Consider the following 13599-nt stretch of genomic DNA (forward strand, 5'->3'; position numbering starts at 1 on the left):
CAAGTATTCCAACTATGGAAAGCTATGTTGTTGTCAAACATGGAGAAACATATATATTTTTCATTTGTTCACCTAAAAAGCATGTTTGCCACTTCCTATGACAGAGGGACCAGAAACTGCATTTCTTTCCACCCTCTCCCCCACAAAAGCCCATAAAATAAACTCTTGGAAGGCACAAGCATGTGTACATACAGAACGGAAGAGGAGATGATAATGACATCAGTATTTTAGAAGTGAGAAGGTGGACAGAGGAGTGACAACTGCCTTTAGAGCAGAGAAAGGGAAAAATCTATGCATGAGGAGGGAAACCCCCCCGCCCCCGCCACACACACACTCAGACTAACACATTCACAGTGGAGGCAGCAGAAAACCCTCTGGATTTAGAACTACCGGGTACCTGTGAAATTGGGGTGCATCTACCCCCCCTTATGCACATGGGAGTGCAGCTCTCCCTTCTGAGATCTATCCCCCAAACCAAAGTTCCCACATGTGCTCTGCCTCTGCTAGTCCCAGAACTGGTTGAATCTGCGGAATCCAATCACTTGATTACAACAGAGCCTCCAAAGAGCCTTGCTAATATCAGCATAGTGTGATTTCTGTCCAGAGATCTGAGTGTCAAAAGGAAAATGTTCCCTGAAGTTCAAGGAAATGGTACAGTCACGGTGACCCTCGATGAAGCCAATTCCGGTCACCTAACCCTGCCCTTCTATTACTAACTGACCATCAGTGGTCCACAGGAATACAACTTTTGGAAATCAATTGTTACTTTATAGAAAATAAAGCAAGGAATTTCTGTAAAGCAAGGAAACATAAAGAATAAGGATAAAAGTGAAACGAATCCTTTAGAAAAATACCAAGTGTCAACAACAACACGGAAGAACTAGAAATTTCTTACTCTGCTGGTACGACAAGTCTGCACGACCACTTCAGAAAACTCGTGGAGTGCCTACCAAAGTTGACATGTGCTGGTGACCTAGCAAAGCCACTCCCAGGTAAATATCCAAGAGCAATGCATGCACATAGTCATTAAAAGACACGATCTAAAGTATTCGAGGCAACTCTTTTCATAATAACCTGAAACAGGAAATTCTCCAAATGCCCAGCACCAGTAGAATGGATAGATTTTTGGCATATTCACACAAATAACGACTACGCAGCAGCGATAGAAACCTGTCACCACCTGCACCACCACGATGCAGATACACCCCCTCTCCCACCTCTGCCCACCTGGGACCTGCAGCCAGGGCCAAAGGGCAGGGAGCTGGGCTTTGTGGTTGGCCAGAAAGGTCAGAGTGTCAGGGGCCCTCGAGGGGAGGGGAGCAGTAACAGGGAGTCACCAGGGAAGGGACCCTTTCCTGCCCATCTCAGGCGGGCTCCTCGGGCCCCAATTGGGAAGTACAAAAATTAGGAAAGAAAAAAGCCTGTAGGTCCCAACCTCTGCTCTGCCTGCGAGTGTAGTCATCGGAGTCAGACTTTGCAGGTAATGGGCTGGAATTGGCCCTTTTCCAAGTGTTACAGAGAAAAGCAATGATGATAAGTAGTATTGGTTTATAATTTAACCATTTTGTTGTTGTTGGTTTTGTTTTTAACCTTCGAAGTTGTACAGTATCACGTCACCCGCATCTCAGGAGCCTCAGAGGGGAGGAGAGCAGTTTTTCCCCTTTTATAAGGCTGCCCTCTGCTGCACAGTAGGGAATTCACAGACAGAGATTTGGTTTGTCTCCAGAGTTTTGTTAGATTTGATTTGATTTAGGGATTCAGGTCCAAGATTGTAAGGGGGGTGGGGGGTGGGAAGGAAGCATGGAAAAAAGGAAGTTGTTTAATTTACAATAAGAAAGTATATAAGTATTTTCTGTTTTTACAGTGGTGAGATAACAGGTGAGTGGGAAATGCATGCATCTGTGTTGTTGATGAGAAGGAAGTGAAGGGACCCTTTGGGGAAGTGAATTTGTAGAACATAAGAAGAGCAATTTAGGGGCCCCTGGGTGGCTCTGTCAGTTAAGCGTCTGCCTTCGGCTCAGGTCATGATTGGGAAGTCCTGGGATCAAGCCCTGCGTTGGGCTTTCTACTCAGTACGGAGTCTGCTTCTCCCTCTCCCTCTGTGTGTGTGTGCATGCTCGCTCTCTCTCGCGCGCGCGTGTAAATAAATAAATAAATAAAGTTTGGAGGTTTTTTTAAGGGCAATTTAAAAAGGGCATGGTCTGTGACTGGGCCCATCTTCTGCAGATCCAGATGGCAGGAATAATTTTACAAAGTAAAAGTACTCATTCCCAAAGCTGCTCATCAAATTCTATCCATAAATGTTCCAGGAGCAGGCTACTGGCTGGAGATGGGGATACATCCACATCAGACTGATATGAAAAGCTGATTCTCTGAAGATCCTCCAGCAACTTGGAATGCATATATCATGCTGTGACTACTCAGCACTTCTTAATCAGGGGGGGAGCATCTAATGCCTAAAAAGGGAAAACATATGTTTCTTGGTCCCATCCAAAAAGTTTCTGGTTTGGTTGGACTGGGGAGCGGCTTGAGCAGTGGAATTTTGGAAAAGCCCTCTGGGGTGATTCCTCTACTTACACCTCTGATAAGAAACCCTGAATTAAATGGAAAAAAAAAAAAAGCAGGATGCCAAATAGCATTTATATTTCAGCTTTAACCCAATACAACATCTAATGGCACGTGGACAGGAATAAGGCAAGAGGGCTCTGTATCTAGATGCGTTGGAAATATGCTCCCTCTTGCAAGACACCTACCAAAATTAGAACTGTATTTGAGGATGCCGGGACTGCGTGCAGTATATAAATAAGTGTAATGTCATTTAATATGATAGTATTTTAAAAAATGAGTTGAGTGGTGTTTTCTAACTGTTAGTTTAGCCAAATATCAGTGTAGAAATTAGCCTTCTGCAGCTGCAGAGGCAACTGAATTTCCAGCTTGCTTGTGTGTGGCTTGGTTCCTCTTCCTAGAGCCAGAAAATGCCCCAAGTACTGTTGATCAGCCCTTCCGCAACCACCAAAGCCAGAGACACTCCAACAGATTTGGACCCTACGCTGAGGGAGACAGGGAGCATGGCAGAAAGAGTCCTGATCTGGAAAGACAGAGATTCGAGGTCTGGTTTTGACTTGCTACTAATTCACTGAGTGATTTTCAGTGAATTCTTTCACATCTCCATAGGTTTCCATAAAATGAGAGGCCAGGGGTCCAAACCTTAACATCTTTGGGAGTCAGGTAATATCAATGAGTGAAATGGATCCAGGCACAAGACAAATTAAATAACTTCACTTTTAAAGAAAATCTTCCCCCCACCCTTACAATCTTAGACCTGAATCACTAAATCAAATCAAATCCAACAAAACTCTGGAGACAAACCAAATCTTTCCCACAAAGGGGAATAGTGAGACTGTGAAAAAAGGTAAAGGGGTGGCCACTACTCCGTTCCTACAGGTTGTTCCATCAGGGTCGCTGAGAAAAATTGTGCAGGTTGTGTACTGCACAAGAGCACTAGTCCAGAGGAGGTACTGTTCACATCACAGATGTAGATCTCTATCAATGATGAGATGATGATTTCCTGGAAGATGCCTATAGAAGGTTTTGAAGAAAGGATACTTTCTAATTTGTACGAAGGTGATGTATGGGCTATCAGAAGCCCTGGTTACCAGGCTGGAACGCAGCTCCAGTGTTGCCAGAATTCTTCTTCCCCCTTCTCCTCTTCCTCTTCCCCTTTTCGTTCTTTTTCTCTGGAGGGGCTAGAAACATGGCTTCTAAAGTGAAGTTCCCCTGATTTCATATTAATTGGAAACTAAATCCAAAACATTTTTGACACCTGTGGGCTAAACAAAACATTTCTGGGGGCCACATTGAGGCTAGGAGTTGGAGATCTCTGACCCAGAAAAACACAACATTACTGACATTTCAGAAACTCTCCTACTCCATGCACTTCGCATGTAATCCTGAAGCAATCACAAAGAAAAACTAATTACCCTGGTAAATTACATGGATAGAATAGGGATTATGTAGTTATCATATGAATTAAATTAAATATCAGATTATATTAAATATATTACCATTTTAAATAAATATTATAAATGAATAGATAATTCTATAAACATTAACTTAAATATTAAATTTTAATATGATATAAAAAGTAAAAGTACGGGACGGCTGGGTGGCTCAGTCCATTAAGTGTCTGCCTTCGACTCTGGGATTAAGCCCAGAATTGGGCTCCTTGTTCAGTGGGGAAGCTGCTTGTCCCTCTCCCTCTGCCTGCTTCTCTGCCTACTTGAGCTCTCTCTCTCTCTCACTATGCTCTCTCTCTCTCTCAATTAAATAAACAAATATATATATATATATATGTACATAAACAAATCTATCTACCTACCTATCTATCTATATAAATTCTTTTAAAAAAAGTAAAAGTGCCTCCTTCAAATGATGTATCACAATACTCTCCCTACCTATCATCTGGTTAACTTCAATCCATCCTTTCTCCAGAGAAAATCTCCTAAGATACGCATCTCAGTTAGGTTCCCCTGTTGTACTTACATGAAACACCTGACTCTCCCTAAGTGAGATTTTCAGATTTGTCACCAACTACACACTTGTGTGGATGTCGGCTAATGGTGTATCTGCTTACCACTGGTGGAGGGCGTGTCTCGCTCAACACTCTAGCCCCAGTGGGGATATGCCTGGCACATATCAGGCACCCAGTGTAGGTTTATGGAGGGTTGGATCAGTCTATGTCCCATCAGGCAAACATCTTTTCTCCTTGGTGTCCTCCCTGTCCTGACTTTGTCATCAGGTGTCTGACTCCTTGGCTCCTGACCTTGGAGGACCTCTGGTTTTAATTGCTGAGAAGGAGGCTCTCTGGCCACCCCACAGGCTCTCTGGCCACCCCACCCCTCCTCCGCCTCATATCTCCTGAGCTGGAGAAAAGACCCAGTTTAAGCCATCGAGGTTGAGGACATCCATGCTTGGCTTGTGGCAGAAACCTGCCTGGATAGGAGTTGGAGCACTCAGATTTCAGGTAACATACACCTCTGATAGGAAGTGCACTTCACCTTGGATGCTGGGGGTTGGGGGAGAGTTTTGAGTACAGAATTAAATTCTGCTCCCCGTACATACTTCATGTTCTGATTTTGTTTCCTCTTAGTAACAAGATCATTATGATGCCAACTAATAGGCCGGCCCTCCTACAGATTTATTGAAGAGATCTGGTAGTGTTCCAAGGCAAGCAGCTTTGTTTGATATCGAAAAGAAGTCCCCTAGGGATCATCCCCACGTCCATAAAACATCAGTAAAAGCAGCTGATTTCACAAAGTAGCTAAACACAAAAATGGAGCTAATGATTGTGGGGGAAACTGCAGAAGGAAAATCAAAAATCACACACAATTCCTCAGGGAGCAGAGAAGAAGAAAGGTAGGAGCAGAGAAAGGGAGAGTAATGGGGGAGGAGGACCCGGGAGGGCTGTGGAAGGGGACATGATCAGAGGGAGGGTATCTGACCAAAACTCCACCTCCCGTTCCTTCAGTTTCTGTCCCACGCTCACATTCAAGTCCAGCTTCAGGTACTGCTCGCTCTGACTGTAGGCTGGCCACAGGGGCAGGCCTTCCCCGTTAGGGTCCCTGGAAGTGAAGGCAGAGACGAGGATGAGATTTCCATCCTCCAGCACCTGACTGTGGGGGAGCTTGAGCGGGGGTGTGTGGGGATGTGGGGAGGGTATACTAAGGGGAGGGGGGGGGGACAGGGCTCACTTACCCGGTCCGCGCAAAGTTGGCCCAGTACCTCATCATCTTCCTGCTCAGCAATTTCTCCTTCTCCGTGGCTCCTTCTGGAGGAGACAATCACAAAACCCAGCTCTCACACGGATTCACCAGAAGGCCAAGGTGACTCAGGTGTGCTGAATGGCATTCCCATCTCCCGTCCCGCGGGATCCGCTCACCAGCCCACCAATCAATGCACTCCTTTTGCAGCCTCATGTACAAAGGCCCAGAGCAGCAGGGGCTCGCCCAAGGAATCATGGCTTCTGAATGCTCAAGGAGGCCCAACACCTAGTTTCCCCTTCTAGCCAGTGCTCTTCCATACATTCCTGCAAGGCTGCAAGCTCCCTGGGGACAGAGACCAACCGCCCCCCCCCCCCCACGCCACCCCTCCGTCTCTTTCCACCACTCCCCGCCTCAGTTAATTATTGCATTTCTTTATTGGAGAAAGTAATATTTGCTCAAAGTACAAAATGCAACATGCAGGAAGGGCATCTAATGACAATAAGGTTCCCTCCCATCCCTTCCCTCCAGACCCCCAGTGCCCAGCCTCAGAGGTAACCATAGCTACCAGCTCCTCGAGCGCCCTCCAACGGCAGGCTGGACACGTACAAGGGTTTAAGCGGACACCTTGCTACACATTCAGTATGACAGGAACACATATTCTGCGTCTTTTTCTTTTTACAAAATCGTATCCAGGAGATAGTTCCACACTGTCGCTTAAAAACCTTCCATTTATTGCCGTTTATTATTCTCTAAATGTATAATGCATGAATATTTATATATGCAATCCTATGTAAATATATAATTCATGCACCCAGTACTCTCTTGGTGGATCTTCACAGCGTTTTCAGTCTTTTGCTGATAAAAGCAATGCAGCAGCACATGCCTATCGTTTTGCCTGTGCGCAAGTATAATTGCACAAAAAAAATTCTAGACATTGGATTGCTTGGGGAAAGACTATCTGCATTTTAAATTTGGAAGTTTTGCATTAATATATGAAATTGTCTGTCTCCCCACACCTGCTCAAATACATTATGTAAAATGCATTGCGCTTCCCAACCTTGATAGATGAAAAAGGCTTCCTTAGTCAAGGTTAGTGTGCAATCTTCTTGTTATGGGTGAGGTCATGCGGATTTTGATGCTTAGAAGTCACTCACGTTTCCTTTTCCATAAACTGTCTCTTTGTATCTGTTAGCCACTTTTCCACTGGGCTGTTCTTTTCCCACTGACTTTAGGAGCTCTTTAGATATTAAGGAATTGAAACTTTGATACACATGTGGTTCATTTTCTCCCATTTGGAGAGTCCTGTGCCCGTCCCACAGTATGAGCTCAGTGATGGCTGCTCGTAGTACAGTGACATTTATTAAGCACTCACTGTGTGCCTTGTGAAAATTGTCTCACTGGGTCTTTATCACAACCCAAGAGGCAGCTGTGTTATTATCTGTATTATTAGAATGGGCACAAAAAAATGATGTAACGAATAAACTGCAGCCCACAAACGTACTTGTGCGGAGCACAAGAGGCCAGCATGACCTGGTCAAGGGCCTGGGTTGTGCAATTTCTTTAACGAAATATTTTAGTGATATCTGTTGTGTGTAGTTGCTATAAATTTTTTTGGTGGATAACCTCATCTGATTGGCTTCTTATTTTAGGCTCTGAATAGGTCATAAGTTCAGGAACAGATGAGTGAACCTTGCTAGTAGCAGTGCACAACATCTACATTAGATCACCTAGGTCCAGAGGACTTCGGGAGTTATGAAAAACATGGGTTGTTGGGTTTTGTTGTTTTGTGGGTTTTGTTGTTTTGTTTTTGGTTTGGGGTTTTTTGTTTTTTGTTTTTTGGGGTTTTTTTTTTGCCTTTTAAAGCCCTGGGTGGTAATCTCATCGATGGCTCTGGAAAGGGCAGGGAGGGAAGATCGGTGGTCAGAGACAAGAAAGTGGTTCTAATTAAAAATAAAATTAGATCGCATGAGTGCCCCCAATGGTCCAGCCTTTTAGGCTTTAGCACAAAGAGAAACATTTATCAAGCAAATGCTGACAACTCCTTTTCATCTCGGTTTCTAAAAATAAGAGTGGGGGCATTTTCCAGGGAATGGCTGGGTCTGTAAACTGTAGATTACATTCCAATGCACCAATACCAGGGGGCTCTTGCATCACGTCAGGCGGACCAAGGGCTTCTCCCCAGCTTATCCCAAGCTCAAGGCCCCACAAGAGCAGAAGCCCGCCCCCCCCATGCCCCCCCCCCCGGCTCCTTACCGAACATGACGACGTCGCCTTTGAGGAAGGCACCTCCAAAGACGAAGCGGATTTCATCAGAGTGATCGGCTTTGACGAAAGCTGGCCTTCTGTCCTTTAAGCACTGGGGCCCGTGTTGAAACTCGTAGAAGTAGACAGGTGCGCCAGCATCTGCACAGAGGAAGGAGGGGGCCTGTGGCCAGCGCCCAACGCGGTGGAGCAGGGGCTGACCCTGTGTTCCCATTCAGAGGGCCCGCCACACCCGTGGATGGGATGGCTCAGAGACAATGCGGACTTGAACCCTGCTAACTTCCCTCTTCCTTATTAGAGGCTAGTGCTTGCTACCACAGCAGCCCCTTCCCCCGTGGTGACAGGAGCTCACTAGCCCTCAGGGCAGACCGATTGGGCAAAGAGGTCTTCACTTGGCTATAAGCCTTTCCTCCTGAGCAAAGAACTACCTCCCACCGATCCTGCCTCAACTGTCCCAAGACAAACCAAACAAAGTTATTCCCTGCTTCCAACATTCCTTCTCCTCACTTCTGCTAAAGGTCTTTGCTTTTAACTCCTCCTCACCCCACCTTTCCCTGCATCATCTATGTTTCTCTCCTGGACCACTGCCATCAGCAGAGTCTCTGTTAACGCACACACACGTGCATACACATATGCGCACACACACAGAGACACCCACAAACACACATACTCTTGGTCTCAGCTTCCCCTCTAGCTACTGACTTATATTTCTAAATCCCTTCTAGCAAGAACCCCCAATACTCATTATGTCTGCTCCCTCCCCTCACCCTCTCTCTCTTAATTGAAGTGTCACTTACGGAGAATAAAAAGTGCAGATTTTAATTACATGGTTTGATGAGTTTTTGCAAATGTATACACATTCCTGTAACCACCATGCAAGGGTATACAGAGCATTTCTATCACCCTGGAAAATTTCCTTGTGTGTTTTTGTAGTCACTCTACCAAGGGACAATCAACGCTTTTATGGCTCATCACCACAGATTAATTTTGCCTGCCCTTGACCTCCACATAAATGGGAGCAACAAAATATATATACTTCTGTGTGTCTGGCTTCTTCTCCTGGGTGTGGTGTTTTTGAGACTCTTCCATGTTATCTCATGTATCAGTCATTGATTCCTTTCAACCACCAAGGATACGCTATTACTTGAATATACCACAGTGCATTTATCCACTCGTCTGATGATAGACTTTTGGGTTCTTTCTAGTTTGGTGCTATTATGATTAAAGCTGCTATGGATGTCCATACACCAGCAAGGACATATGCTTTCATTTCTCTTCAGTGAATGCCTAGGAGTAGAATGGTTGAGTAATAGGGTAGGTATGCACTTAATTTTATAAAAAAGGGACAGTTTTCCAGAATGGTTGTACCATTTTATGTTCCTTCCAGAAATACATGATACTTCTGAATATTCCACACCCTTGAAAGTACTGGTGGGCGTGGTTTGTGTTTTCAGTATTAGCCATTCTAGTAGGTGTCCATGGTTTCCTCATTTGGGGTTTATTTTGCATTTTCCTGATGACTAATAATTTTGAGAACCTTTTCATGAGCCAAAAAAGGCTTTCCTGTATCTTGTTTTGTGAAGTGTCTTTTCAAGCCTTTTATCCATTTGTAATTGGATTATTTGTCCTTTCATTATTGACTTGTAAGAGTTCTCATATGCTAGATATGAATTTTTTGTCAGATAATTATGTTGTGAATATTTTCTTCCAGTCTGAGGCTTGCCTTCTCATTTTCAGAGCAGCACTGGGTTTTTGGTTGGTTGGTAGTTTTAGGTAAAATACACATAACAGGGGCGCCTGGGTGGCTCAGAGGGTTAAGCCTCTGCCTTCAGCTCAGGTCATGATCTCAGGGTCCTGGGATCGAGCCCCGCATGAGGCTCTCTGCTCAGCAGGGGGCCTGCTTCCCCCACAGCACCCCCGCTCTCTCTCTGCCTGCCTCTCTGCCTACTCTTGTCTCTCTGTGTCTCATAAATAAATAAAATCTTTTTAAAAAATACACATAACATAAAATTCACCACTTGAACCATTTCTAAGTATGGTAAATCAGTAGTTTTTAGCACATTCAGAATGTTGTACAACCATCACCACTATTAAGACCTAGAACATTTTCAGCTCCCCAAGCAGAAACCCCGCACCCATTAAGCAGTCACTCCCTATTTGCCCTTCCCTCCTGTCCTTTGGAAACTGCTTTCTGTCTCCATGGATTTGCCTATTCTGGACATTTCATATAAATGGAATCACACACGTGGCCTTTTGTATCTGGCTGCTTTCACTGAGCATAATGTTCTCCCGATTCAGCCATATTATAGCAGGTGGTGTTCTTATAGCCAAATGATAACCCATCATATGTGTATACTATGTATATACTATGTGTATGCCATTTTTCAGCTGATGGATCTTTGGATTGTTACCACTTTTTGGCCTCTCCAAATAAGGCTGCTATGAACATGCATGTACAATTTTTGCTTGGCCATCTGGTATTCAATTATCTTAGGTCTATGCCTAGGAGTGGAGTTGCTGAGTGATATGGTGATTTTATGTTCAATTTTGTGAGGAACAGCCAAACCACTTTCCACATCACATGGACCATTTACCAGTTCCACCAGCAGCTCATGAGAGTTCCAGTTTCTCCACATTCTCAGTAACACTGTTATTTTCAGGTTGTTTGTTGTTGTTTTTTGTTTTTTTTCTTAAATTATAGCCACTTTAGTGGGTATGAAGAGGTGTGTCACTGTGGTTTTGACTTGCATTTCCCTGATGGCTAATAATATTGCTCACTTTTTCATGTGCTTATTAGTCATTCATATATCTATTTTGGAGAGATGTCCACTCACTCCTTTGCCCATTTTTGAATCGACTTGTTTGTTTTTTTGCTGAGTTATAAGGGTCCTTTTATTTTTCAAATAATAAACACTTATCATGTAAATGATTTGCAAATATTTTCTCCCATTCTATGGGTTGTCTTTTTACTTTCTTTATATTGCCCTTTGATGCAAATTTTTCATTTTAATAAAGTCCAATTTATCTGTTTTTTTTTCTTTTTTGATGATACTTTTGTTGTTAGAGCTAAGAATCCACTGTAATTTTCAACCTCTTTGTGTCTTTGGTTCTAGAATGAGTCTCTTGTAGACAGCACACAGTTGGACTGTTTTTATAATCCACTCATTCTGCAATCTCTGCCTTTTGGGAGAATCCATTTACATTTAGTATAATTACCGACTATGAAGGACTTACTTCTGCCATTTTACTATTTGTCCCCCATATGTCTTATATTCTTCTTCAATTCTCCCATCACCATAATATTTTCCAGGGTACCACTTGGATCCCCTTGTTTCTTTTATCATACATACATATTTTTTGTTATTTTCTAGGTGGTTGCCCTGGGGATTACAATTAACTTCCTAATTCATAATAATCTATTTCAAACTAATACCAACTTCATTTCAATAGTAAACAAAACTTTCCCCCTTTATAGCTCTGTTTCTTTATATTGTTATTGTCACAAATGGCATCTTGATGCATTGAATGTGAAAACAGATTTATAATTATTATTTTCTACAGTTGTTTTTAAATGATGTAGGAAAACAAAGAGACATTAGAGAATCAAAAATAAAACAATACTGACTTCTGTAAGTAAGCATAAGTAGTGTAAGCACCATGAGAAGTGTTTTCTTTCTTCTTATGGATTTGAGATACTGTCTAGTGTCCTCTTGTTTCAGCCTTAAGGACTCCCTTTAGCATCTGTCAGGCAGGTTTACTAGTGACAAACTCTCAATTTTTGTTTATCTGGAAATGTCTTGATTATCCCTTCATTTCTGAAGATAGCTTTGATAGACATGGAAATCCTGGTTGGCAGGCCTTTTTTTTCCCCCTGCACTTTGAGTATGTTATTCTGTTGTCCCTGGCTTCTGTGGTTTCTGTGAAGAAATCAGCTGTTAATGTTATTGAAGCTACTTTGTACATGATTAGTCTATTCACTTTAACTGCTTTCAGGAATTTCTCTGTTTTTGGTGTTTGATTGATTATAATATGTCTCTACATGGATCTCTTTGAGTTTTTCCTACTTGTGATTCAGTGAAATTCATGGACATGAATATTTACATATTTCATCAAATTTGAGACATTTTGATCATTATTTCTTTAAATATTATTTTTACCTATTTTTTCTTTCTTCTCTTCTGGTAGTCCTATCATGTATATGTTGGGATATTTTATGGTGTCCCACAGGTCTCCTGGGCTCTGTTCATTTTCCTTCATTCTTTTATCTTTCTGATGCTCACAATGAGTAATCTCTATGGATTTATGTTCAAGTTTCTGTTTCTTTCTTCTCCATGCTCAAATCTGCCACTGAGTCCCTCTAGTGAATTCTCCATTCCAGTTGCTGTATTTTGCAATGCCAGAATATCTGGTTCTTTTTTATAATTTTATAAATTCTCTATTGCTCCTCTATGTGGTGAGACATTATTTTCATGGTTTCCTTTAATTTTTTAATATGTGGTTTCCTTTATAGCAATTTGAGTATATTTAATAGTTGGTTTAAAGTAGTTAGAAAATCCATTGTCTGGGGTTCTTCGGGGACAGTTTCTATTCATTTCTTTTTTCCCTGTCTGTGGGCCATACTTTCCCATCTCTTTGCATGGCTGTTGAACAGTGGAGATTTTGAATATTATAATGTGGCAACTCTGAACATCAGATTCTACCCCTTTGCCACGGTTTACTGTTACTGCTTTTTGTGGTTGCTGTTGTTTGTTTGTTGAGAAATGTTTCTGTACTAATTTTGACTATTCTTCATCCTGTGCGGCCACCAAATTCTTTTTTCTCTTGTTATCTTCATGGTCAACTAATAATTTTATGGGTCAGCTGAGATTTTCTTAAGTGCCTAAAACAGACAAAATCTCCCAATCTTTGAAGACAGGCATTATGTGTGTGTCAGAGCACACCCTCAACACTCAGCCAGACAGTCTACAATTCTTATTTAGCTTCCAGTTTCTGTATGAGAAGAGCCTTCAGGTCAGCCAGATATAACAGCTTAGGGCCATCTCAGGTCTTTTCTAAGCATGTTGCCCACTCTAGACAAACACAAAGCCTTCTAAATTCCCAGGGCTATGAGGGAGCTCCTCAAGCCTTTATTCCCAGAACATTCTATTGCCCAGCTTTTCCTCCCTAAGTATTGTCTATTATTTATTCCAACTGTTATCCCTTGTGTTTGGGGGCAGCAGCAAATACATTTATTTATTTTCGTTTTTCAGAGAGAGCATGCACACATGTGCACATGTGAGTGTGGGTGGGGAGAGACAGAGGGAGAGGGAGAGAGAATCTTAAGCAGGCTTCATGCCTAGTGCAGAACCTGACACAGGGCTTGATCTCACCCCCCAGAGATCAGAACCTGAGCTGCAATCAAGAGTGCCCCAGGTGCCCCAGCAAATGCATTTACTTTTAAATGTTGGTGGGAAATGCCCTCCAGGTAGGTGCCTAATGCCTGAGAGAGTTCTGGATTAGGTGAAATGAAAGCAAACCCTTTGAGCTTAGTTGTTTAGGGAGCCACCAGATAGATCAAAGAAAAAAAAAAAAAAAC

General features: G+C 42.8%; 1 protein-coding gene across 3 annotated transcripts in view; it reads right to left on the minus strand.

The window, feature by feature from the left end:
• Positions 1-5173: 5173 nt before the first annotated feature.
• CES5A (carboxylesterase 5A) overlaps positions 5174-13599 on the minus strand; it is a 28151-nt gene continuing 19725 nt past the window's right edge. For 2 of the 3 annotated variants that reach the window (XM_004744204.2, XM_013052133.2), the window contains 3 exons: positions 8016-8165; positions 5755-5827; positions 5174-5621 (listed from right to left, as the gene is read on the minus strand). In XM_004744204.2, coding sequence (XP_004744261.1) covers positions 5393-5621; positions 5755-5827; positions 8016-8165 — 452 coding nt within the window. In that variant the 3' untranslated portion in view covers positions 5174-5392. The remainder of the gene's footprint in view (positions 5622-5754; positions 5828-8015; positions 8166-13599) is intronic. The other variant, XM_013052131.1, reaches the window with a different exon arrangement.

The sequence above is a fragment of the Mustela putorius genome, unplaced genomic scaffold (assembly GCF_011764305.1).
Source record: "Mustela putorius furo isolate JIRA1106 unplaced genomic scaffold, ASM1176430v1.1 tig00000174_pilon_pilon_pilon, whole genome shotgun sequence".
Classification (NCBI taxonomy): domain Eukaryota; kingdom Metazoa; phylum Chordata; class Mammalia; order Carnivora; family Mustelidae; genus Mustela; species Mustela putorius.